At 35.7% G+C, this 18,075-nt stretch overlaps 1 protein-coding gene across 2 annotated transcripts in view; it reads right to left on the bottom strand.

Annotated features, from left to right (window-relative positions):
* Positions 1 to 814: 814 nt before the first annotated feature.
* The window catches only part of POC1B (POC1 centriolar protein B), a 50,621-nt gene continuing 33,360 nt past the window's right edge, over positions 815 to 18,075 (bottom strand). The window contains exons 11-12 of one of the 2 annotated variants that reach the window (XM_066183358.1): positions 3,947 to 4,129; positions 815 to 2,730 (exon numbers count right to left, since the gene is read on the bottom strand). In XM_066183358.1, coding sequence (XP_066039455.1) covers positions 2,629 to 2,730; positions 3,947 to 4,129 — 285 coding nt within the window. In that variant the 3' untranslated portion in view covers positions 815 to 2,628. Of the gene's footprint in view, positions 2,731 to 3,946; positions 4,172 to 18,075 lie in introns of both variants that reach the window. The other variant, XM_066183359.1, reaches the window with a different exon arrangement.

Here is an 18,075-nt window from a genome sequence, read left to right on the forward strand (position 1 = left end):
ATGAGCTGCTGAGTTACTGCACAGCGCTTTGACACTTGAGGAATTTGAAGGTGGGTTTCTCCAGAGACAGTCTCCCAGCAACAACTGTTCCTGCCACCACCTTCTCTCTCTTAACACACAAACCCTGGGGATCTACTACATGTCATTCTTTTTAATAAGTAATTGAGCCATTTTTGCAGTAGCAGGCCTGAAAGCTGGAAGCAGTCTTTCTCCAACAGGGTGGCCTATTTGTATATAGTATCAGAGGGATAATTTACCCTGAGGGAAACTACTGCATCAGGCACATTGTTGAGCTTGTTTAGAACATGTATGGGCTATCAGTACTTCAATGCAGTCTCCAATACAGATATAATTTTCATAATCTAAAGATCCAAACCCTAGAGTAAATGCTTCTGAGAGTTTAACAGCCTTGGCAGGTGCTTTTAAAGGAAGCATTTCCATTCCATAACTTTATTAGAAATTAGATGGATCAAGAGAATAAGATAACTTGCCCACAGCAACGCTTTTTGAAAAGAAACATCATGTTAGATGGTTGTGGCTGTGTTTTAGAAGAGCCATCACATCTTGAGGAAAACACATTCATCCTGTTTTCAAGCAACCATGACCAGAGATACTCCCAAGTGTCATCATGTTGAGTTTCAGTATCAACAGACCACCTGACAGAATGACAATAACACGTCTTAAGTTGGGAATGTTATGTTGGTTCACCAGATTCACAAACAATGGAGGAATAATTTGCATTAAGTAGTAAATGCTCCAGATAATAGGTACTGAAAAGAAGTAGGGATTAGTGATAGGAGCTAAGGCAGAAGGGAAAATTTCAGCAGAGATTTTATTAAAAAATATGGAAGTAAAAGAAGTATTCAAATCTTGTTGATAAACGATCTTGAAAAAACTTAAAAGAAAAATCTGCAGATTTAAGACATGACATATCTAGTCCACCAAGAGAAAACAAGAAATAAGCAAAAATTTTAACAGCTACATGGTTTTGTGTCATCTAATGGGGGACAAGAAAAGGCAAAGACCACAAGAGTACTTGCAAATTCATAAAGTACATTTGATCTAAAAGACAGTATTTACATAACTTTGTGTTATATAGTAGTATACACAATTGCATAATCAAAGGTCAGGCAGGAATACATAAGACCATTCTTTGACAAAAGATCTGTGGTTGGGATGCTGCATATAAACAGGCGCATCCAAAAATTTTTTAAGAGACTGCTTCTTTGCCATAACCAAGTGCTCAAGACTGAGCTGCAAATCTGGAGTACCTACTGGTAAAAATCAGAGTTAACCAAGGAAGTGAGGTGATGTCTGGCTATCTGAAGGTGGTTGCTGAGAGAAAAAATAAATTATGCAAGAAAAACTGACTGCACATTTCTGTGGGTTGAACTGCAGTCATATTTGCACTCAAGTGCAAATGTTGAAGCTCATGTAGTGAAGTTGAACTCTGTTGATATTAATGAGGTTCAGTCTGAGAAATGGGCTTTATCTATACACAGTGAGTTGCAGAACTGGATTAAAATGCACCCTCATTTCAAGTGTCCTATTTTTCAATGTACATGTAAAGTTACAGAAATGAATGATTACCTAGTTTTGACGGTAGATTTACAACAGGTGTTCTGCAATTGCCATTCAAAAAAAATAACAGATAGACATAAAGAAAATAAATATTTCCCATTAAAAATAAGACGTAAAATCACCTAAGAATTGGATTTTTATTAAAAATAAAAATAAAACCTAAATCATCATACATTGCAAAGTTTTTCCTGACTTATGTCTGCATTCATAATGTATTTTATGATGGGGTACATTCATAGCATGCAAACCTTGAGCACATGTGGACGTCCTCAAAGGACAAGAATCTTTAGTATTTATGACCTAGATTTTGCACAGTTTTGTGTTTGGTTCAAATATATTCTTTAGAAGTATAAAGCTCATTTTCTGTTTTCGTAAATATGAAAAATGAATTTTGACAGGGATGTGATATGCAGAAGTGTTCAAATGCATCAGTTTTGCAGCTGAATTCATATAGATGCAATTACAGCTTCAAAGTTCAAATGACTTAATTTTTGTATTTGTAACTAAAAGTTTTCACGCTACATCTTCTTGCAATCATTACTAAAATGTTTAGAAGATATAGAATAACTCACTACATTTTGGTAAAACACTTGAGAATATGTAAGGGACAAATAACACCTCTGGCATTTTTGGTATGATGTTTTATCTAATTTAGGTGTTTAAATAATGTTGTCTAAGCACAAAGAACATGATTTTCACAATCCTTGCCTGAGTTTAAAAATCTGCACAGTGGTAACCTGCATAGCAACTGCTATTCATCTATTAGCGGCTTAGTTATATTCAAAGATCTTCTTAGGTAAAAATAAGAGCCCTGGAACGTTCAATGGAAATTATTTAGAAAATACTAGTTTTGATTGAGCTACACTTCATTGAATAGATAATCAGAATATCTGCTCGCTACCCATGTTTGAAACTTTTCTTTTTTAAAATTTCTTCCATTTTTATTACTTTCATTTGATGTTTCTGCTTATAGCAAAATCCAGCGAAGAAACATTCCTTGTGATTTTATGAAACATATTCATCAACATAGTTCATTTTCATATTTTATTAGTTCTGTTTTCCCTTAAGTAACATTTTTTGCTGATCTCTTATGCATTCTTTCAATTTATCTTCAGTACAAGTAAGACGTTGTTCCAGGACTGAAATAGTCTGCATGAAGAAGAGAATAATTTCAATTTCGTATACATTACTCACACAGTATTATAAAAGTGTGCAACACAGTAACATAAGAAAAGTAATTTTAGTTCTACAGGAAAAAAATAATGTAAGATGGCTTATCCTTAGCTATTCCACCTATTTAAAACTGTATTTAAAAATTATGGCTTTGTCTCCATGGAGATTGTCTAAATGTTTTTGTTTTCACAAAACATTTTCCCTGAGAAAGAGAAATACATAGATGCATAATGTAAAGTGCTCTGAAATACTATGTGAAAGTTGCATTCTTATTTCAATAGAAAAACAGCCATCACTGTGACCACAAATGATGTCTTTCAAAAACCTAAAAGAAACTTTTAAGGCATCCTCAAGAAAAAGAAATTAGAAAAAAATATACTATTAAAAGGCATTCATACTCTAAGAGGTTATCATCATCAGAAAAAGTAGGTTTTTGGACCCAAGCTGGCAGTTTCTTTTCCATCCAACTTACTACACAAATCATTTTCAACTCATGACTTGACTCCATACTTCCCAAAACTTATTTCTTCCTACTTAACATATATATTGCAAAAGATCACAGAAAAAAAAAACCCTCAGCTGCTTCATTTTGAAGTGATATAATGTCAATACATTACAGACTACAAAGAAGTATCTTAAAACATAAGCTAAATCTGGATTAAAGAGATGTATTGAGCATTTGCAAACAAGTGACTCAGAGTCACTGACTGAGACTGAGTATTTGTGCAGTTTGGCACAAATTGGCACTAGGACTTACTGCACTGCTTGGATTCCTACCTAAGCCAACATCTCACACACTAAGTTTGGAAAGGGATTTATTGGTATATTGCCAATTTACTTTGTTCATCCCCTGCTAGAGCGTGATTGTTCCAGCTGAAATGTCTGCTAAACAACTGGCTTCTGACAAAACTACCCTAGATCTCAGTACTGAAAACCAGCAATTCTCTTCACGCAGAGTTAAAAATACAGCAACAGTCTTTACGATTATATACCAGGAAGCTTTCACTCTAGCAAACACAACACATGCAATCAATATTTTCTGCAAGCAAAACACCAAAACAGTCACTTGACTATAGAGCTATTCAAAATGACCCCATAATCTTTAATGTTCTGATTTATGAAAATGACTCCAGGGTACTGTTGCCCTTTGATAGCACTGTCATTTAATTGTCACCTGTTATTGCATACTTACTAGAGTTAACATATCCAGATGCCCCACAATGCGGTTCAAAGCACGGTCCACGGAGGGGGAGATGCCTCTGCGCTGTTTCACACTATGCATAGCTGACCCGCTCTCATTCTCTGCCTTCCTTTTTGACCTTCTTGCCAAGGGTGAAGCAGGAGGACTCTGCAGTTCTTCACTCTTGCCAGTATTCTTGAATACAGAAACATCATTTGAAGATCCAGCTGCCCTTGTCTTCATTTAAGTAGAACCATACCATAAGACAGGAGAGCCAAAAGTCAGGCTTTTAATTAAAAAAAAAAAAATCTACACATACACGCCTACACACAAGGACAATCAGATTTTCTTTTTAACCAGGTCCGACTTATAACACTTCAATTTGTTCTGACCTAAAAGAGAATTCCAGCTGTGATGGATGAGGCAATAAGGGAAATCTTAACAGTCTTTAGCTACATATTTCAGGTACATATGATTGAAGAGCTACGTGCAGTACCACTAGGGCTAAAATTAAAGCTTGAATAAATACAATTAATGAGGGGCATTTTCTTCATAAAGATGGCTCTGGTCAACAAAGAAATTCACTCAGAGTAGTCATACGGATGAAAAATCCACATGTGACTAGATGACCACAATCACTCCTTCCAATTTCATAGTATGAAACAATTGTTTAGTATGAACTAACCTCATATTTCAGCATGTAAACAAAAGTAGCTTTCAGTTGTTTGTTCAGTGATGGTACTTTTTGAAAAATTGATTCCTTCAGAAAATGGGAGAAGGAAACAACAGAAAAGATCCACACGATGCAACATTGAGAGAAATAACTATGATGTATAAACAGTGCTTCAGGCTAAGTGAGAGAGCATGATCTTCCCCACCAATTTGGTTTTGTCTGTGCCTTGAAGTTCTTAATGGTATTTTTGAGTCATGAAAGGTTAAATCATCACTAATTCATTAGAAATTCCTTCAGAACAACTTTACCTGATTAATTAATGATTTATTGAGATTTGTTTGCAAACTTCTTATATTTTCAGACAATTTTAGTTTACTTTTACACTAAAATAAATTGTGGTAGTAAAGTTTTACTATTTCTAATTACATTTGATGCATCCACATTTACTAAGTAAACCTTTTAAATGGTTACAATTAAACTGTTTCTCTGGAATTTATTGACAGACCACGAAAATATCCATTTGCTATGCAAAGGGGAAATTTTAGTCTCACCTGATGTATTTAAAATACACAATATTTGCAATGTGCCCAAAATAGATTTATGTTCTAAAGCTGGACAGATTTTCGAAACAGAGTATTAAAATCATTGTCAAACTTAAAAAAAAAATCCTCTAAATCTCAAAAATAATCTCGTAGAATGTAAATTACTAGGCAGAATTATTGGCAGACTTTTACAAGATTACCTAGGCATGTCGATGAGTTTCTGTCAAGAATGATTTACATGTAGTTGACCCTGCCTTTGAATCATATAGGATCAGAGACTGATGGATTAAATACTGCCACTATGATAACATAGCTATTTTAAATTTAAGTAATACTAAATCATATCAATATTATTGTGAACTTATACTGCTGCATTGTCCACAATAACATTCCTGTGTCTTCAGTGCTATCCTGCCAGTCCCGTGTGGTGGGAAATGGCTGAAAGCAGAGACTGTGGTGAGTTAAGAGAGCAAAGAAGAAAGTCTTACAATCCTCTCTGGGTTAAAAGCTCCATTCTGCAGTTACATTCTGTAAGGACAGGTCTCAAGCCCCCAGGCAAGAACCAGGAAGCGCAGAGCATGACATTAGTAGAGACAGGGGCAGATACCCAGGTACGTTCTTTCAAACCTTAACTGACAATGCTACGAAACCAGAGGGAACCCATCTCAAGATTTGATCGTACCATGGTATTCATTGCCATCACTTTCATTGATTTCTTTATGAACAAAGAAACAGATTAATTCACAGCAAGATACTTCCAATTTCCTTTCAGCCCTCCTTTCTGTGCTTGGTGACTGACTCAGGCAAATGAACCAGGCATGTCAAATAATGAATGGGTGATGCAACTAACACTGAAATCTATCAGTGATGTGTATTGATACCAGGGTGTGGCAAAAATAAAACTGTGCTAGACATCAAACTTGATACTTCAAACATTAAACATTAAGGCTATTCTACAGAAAGACCTAATGGTTACAACATTTGCACTGGACTAAGAGAACTGGCCTTCTCAGTTCAAGTCTACTTAAACTAGTGTTTCATAGAGCAATGCTCTGTCAGCCAGGCTGTTGCCTTTTAAATGCACAAAACTGTGGAAGAAAGGGTACTCTCTCCAGCCATGCTGCTCAAGTTATGTCACTGGTCAACAGAAAGCTTTAGTTCAGTGCTCAGCCAGGAGCAGGTAAGTTCTGTTCCCATGAGAGGCTTTATATTTTTTATAAAAGGGAATAAAATGAATAAAAATTCCAAAAGAGAAAGGATATGAACCCAGAACTTTCACACTCCTAACTAGATGGTTTAATTGCATCTCTCTCTCCAATACCATGAATTTAATTTTCTTTTCAACATGAAAAAGATTTGTTATGTCAACTTCAAATTATTCCAAAAAGCTGTATATTATAAAAGAGTACCTTGTTAGCACAAAATGAAATAGAATACAAATGGCTTGGGTTTTGGACAAGATAGGCAGAAAATTAATTTCTCATTTAATTTTACTTTGCATTAGCTCCTTGCTTTAAAGTTTTAGAAGTCTTCAAAAGAAAGCATTTCAAGTATCTTGGAATATTTTGGCTCTCAATGTATCCCATGTACTTTTAGACGAAGATGTAAGTATATATAGGACTGTTGTATCTTAAGACTGTCGATATCTTACCTTTACAAAGATTTTGTGATATGAGATACTGTTAATGAAGTCCTAGAAGAACTCATATTCACTGTGTTATTTCCAAATTACGAAGATGTATCTGAGGTTCTTGGGAAACAGTATTAATGGAAGGCTTTGGCATGTTTACCAAATCACAAGATGAATATAGTCTCAAATGATTATTTACATGGGAGAGATTAAGTTAAATTTGGCATTCAAATGTTAAAGACAAAATATTGCCATGTGTTAAAGAATACCTGTCTTCCAACCAATCACACTATGAAGAACAGTCTTGCATTTTACTGCAATGGGAGAGTCTGTTAGAACAGACTTCTCAGTGATTTATCTAGAAAAACAGGAAGATAGGGAGCTTACAGAAACCTTGCTTTTGTCTGTAAATCTTGACTCTTTGCCCAGAATATTTCAAACCTTAACCAGGATTAGCTAAATTTGACAGAGAGACAAAGAACTGACTGATTAAGTCAACAAATTTTAGTAAAATTGGAGGCCTAGTAGATGGAACACATTGCAGGAAAACCAGGCAGAACCCAAGCATTATTTATTCTGCATGGCTGCAGTAAACCTTCCCAGTTATCACATGCCTTAAGAAACACAGGCAGTTGATAAAGGAAGTTAAAAGCACCAGTGAAAAACACTCAGTGCAGGGACAATTTGTAAATCTTATGCCACTGTGTTTTGTAGACACGTCTATGTGTTCTCTGAAAATTATAGCATCTATTGCTGATTTTAATCAAACCTAAGGAAGAGTAGGGTTCTCAGAAGTAATTCAGTTCCTGAAAGCTCCAGGACACCATTTACCAGAACTTCTCACCTCAGGTTAACACAGTTCTGCAAGCTCACACTCCTTAACTCTGAAGGAAATAAGAAAGTGCAAGTAAGACCTGGGCTAGAACCCAGATTTTCCCAGACACCAGGATAAATATGCTCACTGCAAATAAACTTAGTAATTTTTGCCTAATATTTACAAAGCTACTTGTACTTATGTTATGGGAAGTACATCCATTTTCTTGCCTTTGAATGATAAAAGCAACTAATTGGCAAAGACAGAACAGATGTAACTGTAAACTCTAACTGATACTCTGACTTTGCTTAAAGGCATTCTGCTTTCCAAGTTCAGTGTCCCAAAGATAATCTATTAATCCTCCAGTATTCAAAATTAATAAAAAATAGATTTAACATTCAAAGACTCTCAAAAACTGCTGTCTGTGATTTTTGATGATTTAAAATTAATTTAAATGAATGGAAAAGGAAAGAAAAACAATCTGCAGTTATTAGATATTGCTAAGTTCTAAGAATAGTTTTACTCTTATGTTGGTGTTTCTGTTTCTTTTCAAACAAGATTACTGCACTTCACACACTTGAAAATTAAGTAGAAATTTCAGCATAAGCTCCCATAAAGTGATTACAAATTTTGCTCTTAAACCTGGCCTAAAGAGATTTTTTCAACCCAAAGAGGAAAGCTGTCAATTCAGTAAAGAGAGCAAATTCTAAGCTATTAAAAGTCTCACCACTTTTTTCCTACAGTAAAGTTGATCCAAAGTTCAATATATCAGACAAATAGGCCGTGAAAGAATGTTTTGTATCTCAGTAAACTGCCACCAGCATTGCAAGTCAGACTAGTGGAAAAGTCTTCTTGCAATTTACTGGGTTAAGCAGCAAATTGAGATTTTTCTATTACGTATTCAAAGACTTAGGAGCAGAATAGAACACGAAAGCATTTATAGAAGTGAGGCAAAGACCTTGATGTTTGTCAAAAAACAAACGGAGATAATCAAATAAATAACTCAGCTTTCAAATCTTGCAAGAGAAATGAAACGAGACTATTTCAAATTTTCAACTTATCTAACTTGTGACAAAGATGGTTATTTTTATAATATTCTGGAAATTTCTGGAGATTTTTTAAGCATGGTCAGACATGAAGTATGTTGATATAACGTTAAGGTTATCTGCTTTATATTTTAACCTTTCCAAATATCTAACTTTACAGTCTCCTCCAGCGCTACAAAGGGTCCAAAACTGCTGAAATCTAACACAACACTCAAATGCCTAAACCTTGCTGTAAAGGAGTGACACTAGTCTCAATAGATTTTCTTTGCTTTTGGATACCAGTCGGTTCATGTCCAACACTTTCATTCAGCATAACATTTTATTTTAAATGAAGTTCTTTTTAAAGAAAGTCTTTCTACTCACAGTCTATTTCGCATGAAATGTTTCAAGAATTAAATGTCTTTCCTTCAAATTAGCCCTTTTCTAAAGTACTTGAAATGCTACCAATTCATAAACAACAATTCTACATGTCACCAGCAAGGGAGTAAAAATGCCTCATAATTCAAAAAACCCCAAACTATTCTGAAAGTCATCAGAGCTATAGTTTATTTTGAGAAAATAAATTTTAATAAGGCAATCAATTTTAAATTATTACTTCTGAGCAAAGCAAAGAAGAAAATTAAAATGTGCACAGTGTTTCCATTCACAGCCCATTAGTAATAACAAAAACCCACATTTGGGCAACTTCATGCAAGTTACAAGTAAGGAGAAGGAACACATTTAATTAATCAATAGGAAGTTATTACCATGACATTACCAGCGGATGTTCAGCAGAAAATTAAATTTAGCTTATAAAATGATGTCACAAACAGCAAACCATAACTGCTCATCTTTGTTTTATGTCAAGCAAAATAGCCAAAACTCTGTGGGTGGTACTTGATCAATTTGTAAAAAATCCTTACACATAACCTTATCAGCTCTGCCTGTTCCCAAATGTTTTCCCATGAAACATTCACACACCCCATAGACACAAACACTGCATCCCAGTCTCCCATTGCTTCATGACTGTTAGTAATAGAATCTGAGCAAAATGCATCCATATATAAGGATGCCTGAGCAGTTTTATTTATAGAAATAAAAAATTCCCTCAAGGAAAAAAAAAAAGTCTCTGTCACTCAATTGGCTATCAACAGGCTTCAATCTCTTACGAGCTCCACAGCTGGAAACTACAGACCACCATTTCTAAAAGTAAATCTTAGAGATCTCGTAATTAAGATGGCTTATAAAAAAGTGACATTGGTAAGCTTCCTAATTAATCACAAAAATTAGCATGGTCTGCTTTTTAAAAATAAACCTTCAAATTTTGAACACATGGTACATTTGCTGACTAACAGTAAAATACTTCTGATACTGTGATTAAAACAACTACAAATAATTAGTCCTAAGTAGGGCATTAAGCTCAAACAGACCAAAGAGCAAAGGCATAACAGTGTCCCACCTTACCAGATGCTGAATTCCTGTGTCTTTTGGTTATTTGAAATCATGGGAAGTTGTCAGGAATAACAGTACTATCATTATCACTGCTTTTTTCCTCCTCTTGTGAACCTACCCTCATATAAAAATGGTTCACTGTAGAAATGCTAAATTTAACTATTCAAGAGTTGCTTTTTTCTCTGTGGTTTGGTTTTTTAGGGGTTTGTTTGTTTGTAGGACATAATTACCCACAGATCATTTCTACTGCTTTGAAACTTTTTTCAGTCAATGAGTGTTCCACATAAAACAGCTCTCTGATCTATTAGTCTAACACTGAGTATGTTAAATCACAATCTGTTTTATCAGTTCCTACTGAAGAAAACTTCCCTGTAGTTTCAGCTGATGACAGCACTCTTCATTTCCTCTCCTCTTGCACGCACATGCATCAGCACAGCAACAACTTGCTTTGTGCCAACTGTGGCTTTCTGCCCCATGTTATCTGATGAGGTAGCTCTGGAATAGCTTATTTGCAAACTTTAATGAAGTTTTTCATTCAAGCAGTGTAGATAAATTATGCAGTGCATCCAGAACAAACTTCTACTAAGCATCTCCAGCTTGAGCAGTCTGCTTTCAAAACTTGTAACACAAACTTTCGCACTTCAATCAAAGTCTTTCATGTCGCCTTACACATCAGAGCCTTCTCCAGCTTTTAAAAAAATGCCCAAGCTGAAATAAAAAAATTCAAAGCACTTAACAGAAGTGCATCACATCCAGTCTGACACGGAAACACCTTGAAGGACCACTGAAGGTAGGACACCCTTCAGTTTAGAGCCAGAGCATGAGCAGTGGTACCAGGTTACAAACTCAGAGCCAATAAAACAGGCCAAACTATCAGAGTGTATTCTTTAGCAAAACTGGTATTTTCACCTAAGATGGAAGAGCATAACACTTTAAGTCTCGAAAAGAGCAAATTCAGCCCAAAGCTAAGTGAATCTATAGAGGCCAGAAGGCCAGTACAAAACAATGAAGACTAGTAGTTTACTTTGGCAGGTTTTTGGGGTTTTTTTTTATTTTATTAACTGAAATTCTGATGCACTTACAGCTATGGTCTGATTGATCAGAGTATTTACTTCTATCAGGATGACAGGTATATTGAATTTAGTATTCCTGTGATGGCATGAAATAATAAACCCTCCTGTCCATGGCCACATCTCAAGATATCCTGAAAGTCCTCTGCAAAGAAATTATATCACATTTTACAAGCATCCTTTCACACACATAACGAGAAACTGACTACATGGTTTTCTTATGACATCTTTTTCCCAGAGTGCTGCTTCTGGTTTGAGAAAACACTGTAAAACAAAGTACATCCAAGGCACTAAGCATTTCCCCCCCAAAAAACAAGAATATACAGAGTCTAGTGCAGAATAAAAATATTTTCTCTGTATTCCATTCATGTCAAGAAAGCACTGAAAAAGAACATAGAATAAGCCTTGTTTTCTTGAAGAAACATTAAAAAATTAATTCTATTTCCCTAATAAAAACCTCTTAGAAGTCCACAAATATTTGAGTGCATCCAGATAGAAATAAATAAAATTCCTGAAATACTTCTTTTTAAACTCTCAGATCATCAATAATAAACTTTACTTAAACCCAGGTGATTTTTTCTTTCTAATTTGCTCATTGATCTTAATTTCTAACTCTAACAGTACCCTGCACAGAGTCTGCATCAGTTTAAACTTTTAGAAAAAACTAAGCATTTCTCCCCCAAAAAACAAGCAGTTCTGGTGAGAAGTCAGGATTTGTTAATTAAAAACCAACTAAACAAAAAACCCCACAAAACAACAAACAAACAAACAAAAAGCCTCCAACAAAACAACCAAATAAAAAACCCCAAAGCATATCATGAACATACAAAACCCAGGCAGAAATCATTGGAGGTTCAATTTCCAAAGGTGAGAATCCCCTGCCAGGAAGTCAATTCTAGAATGACAGTTCAGGAAGAATACATTCAAACATTTTCATAAGTTATAAAAACACTTGCACCACAGGGACTAAAATATAAAAATGTACCCTGTAGAAGAAAGGCAAAGAAAGGTAGTCAATTACCTCCAATATATTTTCATCTTCAGCAAGAAGGTTTGCAAAGCTAAGGAGAAATTACATGACACTATAGAAGCATTTCCTACTACTTAAAATTACAAAAAAAAGTAGCCAAGTCTAATTTATGCAAATTACTTTGGACTGCTTGCATGCATACCCAAGAAAACATCTTATGGCTGAAATTAAAAAATAAAAGTTTCCATAATGGCTTCTTTTTACCTACATAGAGTCCTAATAAAAATTATATTTCATACTCTGCTTGAACTTCTTATCCATTCCAGGGCAGAGAAAAGCTAAAGGACGGCATGAGGAATACTTGAAGAGAAACTGGAAACATAATGACTCACTAGAATGAAGTAATGACAGAAAGTTAATAACCCTATATGGACAAGACCTCCTTTCTACCACTATAAATAGAATATTCTGCTATTTTTGATATTATAAATGTTAATGAATAAAAACAAAAGTATAAAAGCCCTAGGACTTTCCTAGCGTGTGGGCAAACTCCCTGTACCTCAAACAGCGGATTGTGGGGGTTCACAGAGGCCATCAAATACATGGGAGGAAGGAGGCAGCGTTATCCTCCGAGTGTGAGGGAAAATACAACATCCTCACCAGGAACCCATCTAATCAGAGAAATGACAGCCATTCTTCTGGCTTGCCTGCTCATGACTCCTTTCTGTCCTCTTCCCCCTACTGAAAAAAACTGAACGAAAGCCTTTAGACCAATACTTGGATAAAAAAAGTCTAACTGAACTTTACAAAGAAACAGTGCCTGGTAACAGTGAGTTTGTTGTACAGAGTCTTAAATTATATATATAAAGGACAGTACATAAAGGACAGCACTTCCTCTATCTCATTCAAAGTCACCCAGTATATTCATATTCAACATGAATTAACAATGAAAAGAGATTGATCAACAAACCCAGAGGAATTTCTTTTTCTTGAAGGCATGTTTACTCCTGAGAATAAATAAAGGAATATACTTTACAACATGCAATTGGTTTCTCCTAGAAAAAGTTTTCATACTTAGTCTGTTGGGGCAAAACTAATCTTGAGCAACTTATACTGTATGTAAACAAGAAGAACTAGAGGAATACACTTCTGTCTTAAACTCCACCTCTTAATAAGAATGAACAAAAAATTACTGAAGACAAAATCCTGAAGAGACAGACTCTGCCAGAAAAAGAACTGACGGCTGTGAATAATGCTCTCCTGAGGCCTGCAAAAAGCTGAGAGGGGCTGCAGTCCCTGGGTTCCAGCCTGCCCAGAGCAGAGGTCTGGTGCTTTTCAAGAGTGGAAGGCTGGCACAGGCAGAGCTGCCTGTGCTGCAGAACCTCTCTCCAGGCACTGGCACCGTAGCAGGGCCCCCTGCAGCAGGAGCACATAGGAGCTCTTTGCCAGCCCCTATATGACTATATACTTATATGCATATCTACACACAATTTACTTTCAAAGTTATATGCAAAGCTAAAAGAGACTTCTTTCTGCCAGCACAGTTGCATCTGTATCAATGGTTTTTGTCAGGATAAGTGTCGGTGCTATGGTATGAATTTTCATATTGTGCTACCTCCTAGCAATATAACTTTTGCCATAACAAAACTTTGTTGCACAGACAAACCTAAATTGCCTCCTGTTAGCGGATGCTATGGGGGCAGGGTGTCCACACAAAGATTCCACAGAGAAACCTCTTCTTAGCTGAGATCTGGAAGCCTTGATTTCCTTTCAGAACAGCAGTAACCACAAGTGGTAAGTAATACCACTTGACCAGGTGGCTATGGACAATACCACTGAGTTTGCTTACTCCACAGAAGCAAGTGTCAAATCTCCTCTAATACAAATTACTTACAGGAAAATATCAAAGAGTTAAAAGCATTTGAAATTAAGTTAGCAATCCAGCATAGCAGAGCCCAAAGTGAAATCCAACAGGACCAGCATAACAGCTTGAACACTTTGCCAAAGAGACAGATACTATCATCTCCAAAAGAAAAAAGAAAAAAAAGGAAAAAAAAAAAAAGAAAAGAGAGAAGTCCAATATTTCATAGCTTGGAACTGAAATCCTCTGACTGTAGCCATAAAAAATATATTTCACTCTGTAATAGAAGAAACACGGTTTCTTCCTCAGCATTTTACCAAGGCTTTTGTTAATGAAGTGCTATGCTTATAGTGGTGGATAGAGAAGGTTTCAAAAGGACATCAAACACTTTAACAATAGTGTCACAAAAAACTCCCATAAGGATAAAATGAAGCTTTAAAATTTTGATTGAAAAGTCAAATTTATGTGCTTTTATTAGATTTCACAAAATACCTGGAGAAAGTAGCAAAAGTCCATCCTGAGGTATTTCAGTGCTCAGGATTAGTAAATATGCTGAAGGTTTGGATAAGCTGTCCTATTAGTTCAGGTAAAAATAATACTCAGTCCTGCTTTGTTCAGAGGTGGGATTGTAAAAAATTGCTTTGGCAGCACCAGAACAACTTTGTACGTAAGTCAGTTGAGTTTTACAATTTACTGTGACAGGAATCAGATTAGGGAACAGTAGACACTGAGAAATTTGAGAATTACATACAAATATTCAGGAAATGTTAACTTTGGAGTGATCTGACAGGCCTGTTACACTCTTGAAAAATAATTTCTATAACTCAAGGATTATTGGTACTTAAAAAGTATCAGAAACAAAAGAAGCCCCAGCAACAGCATACTTACTAGCTAGAGATGTTAAAGCATTATGCATATTTTTTATGTGTCTAATGAGGTATTTTTAATCTTCCATTTCAGAAGACAATAAATGTCGTCATTGTATTCCTGGCAAAATACTTTCTACTCCAATGACAGCAAAGAAGACTATTGGTTTTGAAATAACTTCACAAGTCAGATAATGATACTGATTTTTAATAAATCCTGCAATAATGGAGAAAATATCAGGGAAGTGGGGAAGCTGAAATTCTATCAGTAACCACAAAGGATAAACAGGACAGTTGTGTGGTCACAGGTCACAGACAGCATGAGAACTATGTCAGAAAAAAGCCAAAAAGTCAGCTAAAAAGTTGACTTAGGACATATAGAACAAATATTTAAGGCCTAACATCAATACAGTTTGAGGGGATGAAAAATAAATGGTCTTTCAAACTGAAGACCTCTCTAATGAAATATTTAGTCAAACTGTTACCGATAAAATCATCCCTTTTTTTAATATCCATACTATGCATGCTACAATTTTATTAATGCATTTTAGGTTGTAATGCATCAGGAACTCAATTAACTAGCTAGTGTTTCTTCAAAAACAGTTAAATCAGAAAGACACTGCAGAATTATGCTGGTTTTAGTGACTTCCTTGAAATCTGCTCTTGTTTTAGTCCCATATAAAATGTACCAGCAATCTGGAAAATCAAGTTTAGAGGTGACAAAAAAGGCATCCCGTAAACTATTAAAACAGTCAGGGTCACTTGGCATTCTGACTTCATTCAACTGTCAAAATGCAACTTCTGTACACATCCAAGACACCAGAGAAGAATACACTACAGAGTAATACACCATACAAAGCAGAGGTGTTGAAAAGATCTACAATGACACATAACTGGACAAAATAATAAACCGTTATGATAAGGTTACTGAGTGAAGAATCACAGTATCTTACATGCAACTAACTGAAAGCGCTAAGCAAATAACATTGTACTATTTCACTACACTAGCAAAAATTGGAAGTAGAGACACTGAATTCCTTTCCCGAGAGATGTAAAGAAGGAGGAAACATCTTGGAACAGTAACCTTCTCAGTGAGAAACACTTGATACTGCTTAACCTAAGAACAGTTTAAGGATAAAGCAATTATTTTATATCTCTGTTGCAAGTAAGGAGTGTTCCTTTACAATAAAAATACTGCAATACTTAACTCAGAGTTGCATTGTGATGCCTTCACTTCAGGATCTACCATGCAGAGTGGAACTCACACCTTGGTGTGCAGGAAACATCCATGCAGTTAGAACATGCCAGAGGACAGCATCTCTCCCCTCCCCACCTCCCTCCTTCAACCAACCCAAACTTCAACCAGAGTACCATATGTCAGGGGATACAGAGAAAAAAAAAAAGAACAAGCCCAAACGCAACCAACCAGCTTTTCAGAGCAGTAATGCCACATACCTCCACTGATGGTGTCACCCACAGAGCTACTAATTTTTTTCCCAAATACTTTTACAGCAAAAAGGCAACAGAATCCAGTGTTCCTCTTCCAGAATCGCTGACCATAGACTGTTTCTCACTTGCCTTCCTCTGATGTCCTATACTCTCAGTTTTTACTTTACAATTCAAGCAAAAAGGATGGAGCTGCCTCCATTCGGTCTCTGTTACCTGCTGTTTATGTTACAGCCATGCATCAGAATCCTCTTAGGCTGAGAAAAACCCCAAACTGAATCCAACATAGGTTTTGCTTGAACAAAAGGAAACCATTATTACCACCTCCTTTCCTCCTATTTTTTCCATTGCAACTTAAGAGAGACGTTCAGCTGTTGCACCCATGCAACACACCTGTATGTATTATAGCAATCACACTGGATACATGGCTCCACAGACACCAATCAATCCAGTTAGGTTACAGCCAGCTCTGATCTACTCCTTCACCTCTAGATAATTTTTTTCTCATTTTTTTTCCTTTTTGCTCATATTAGTGTTTGGACAGAACAAATCAGGGAATTGACTTGGATGGAATTAACCAGATAAAGACAGTCATTAAGATAAAATGACTGTGAAATCCTCCTTTAGCACTGTTCTACCTAATTTCTAATTCCCATACTGTTTTGGTGGAAGATACAAGCCAAGATGTTTTTCTACATCAGACACTTATCTGCTGAAGAATTTTTTTTCCTTAGTTGCTCAATTTTACTTGAAAAGTCACGTTTTTTCAGTCTTGTTTTAAGCAACCTATGTAATTTTTTGGATGTGACTCAGTGTTTCCATTATCTCACATTAAGCAAGTAACTACATCTCTTACTGCTATGCAGCATGGCTTCAAGGAGAGATGTGTAGTATTGGAACAACTAATATATTTGGAAAACACTCTAACAAGCTTTTAGTCAGAAAGCATCCTCTGGGTTTAGATATCACTCTAAGTGATAAATAGAATTTGCTAGCACTTGTTTAAGTACTGTCATTTAGGGAAAAATATGAAAATATTAAATCAGTATTCAAGTGTTTCCTTTTATAATATACTTGCTTTAACCATTTTGAATAACATATGGGTTTTATATATAAATAAATTTCATTTTATAGGCAAGTTTCTACTGCACAGTTGCAAGCATGTTGTGCTAAACTTATACTCCAGTTGTATTTAAGAACAGAGGGTAATTCAAGGGCAGTATTTTAGCTTTACAATCTTGTTTTCTGACATACTTGATCTGTAGCTCAGCTTTATTATGCAACTTAAGATAAACAAAAATAAAATCTTGCAGCTTTCTCAAAGACACATGCATTATGAGCTAAACTAAGTATTCCCTTGCTCCTTAATCCCACAAAATGTGCAATCTCAGAATTATTAAAGTCCTGTGAATACTAAGAAGTTGAAAACTTTATTTGTACTGCTGCATAAAAAAAGTTAAACTAGGTGCTTACAGGGTAACAGAGCCACTGAATGATAATTTCATTAACTTCCATTAAGCTAAATGACTCACAAATGGCATTTAGATCAGTAGTAAATCATCATCTAGGTCAGCAGGAAGCTCATTACAGACTGACAAGCCAAGTGACAGAAACACTTTTCTACAAGTGCTATAGTAGTCATTTCCTGTGTGAAAGGCTTGCTGCTGTTCCTGCATTCCTCGGGGGACACTTCTCCTCAGAGGATGTTACTCTTCCCCAGGAAGAGGAAGGAACCAGTTGTTATTGGATGTGTGGGCTGATAGCTGTCGGGCATTTTCTGCGTGCCTCAGAA

This window comes from Chamaea fasciata, unplaced genomic scaffold (assembly GCF_029207755.1).
Source record: "Chamaea fasciata isolate MVZ Bird 193981 ecotype frontalis unplaced genomic scaffold, bChaFas1.0.hap1 SCAF_5, whole genome shotgun sequence".
Lineage (NCBI taxonomy): Eukaryota > Metazoa > Chordata > Aves > Passeriformes > Sylviidae > Chamaea > Chamaea fasciata.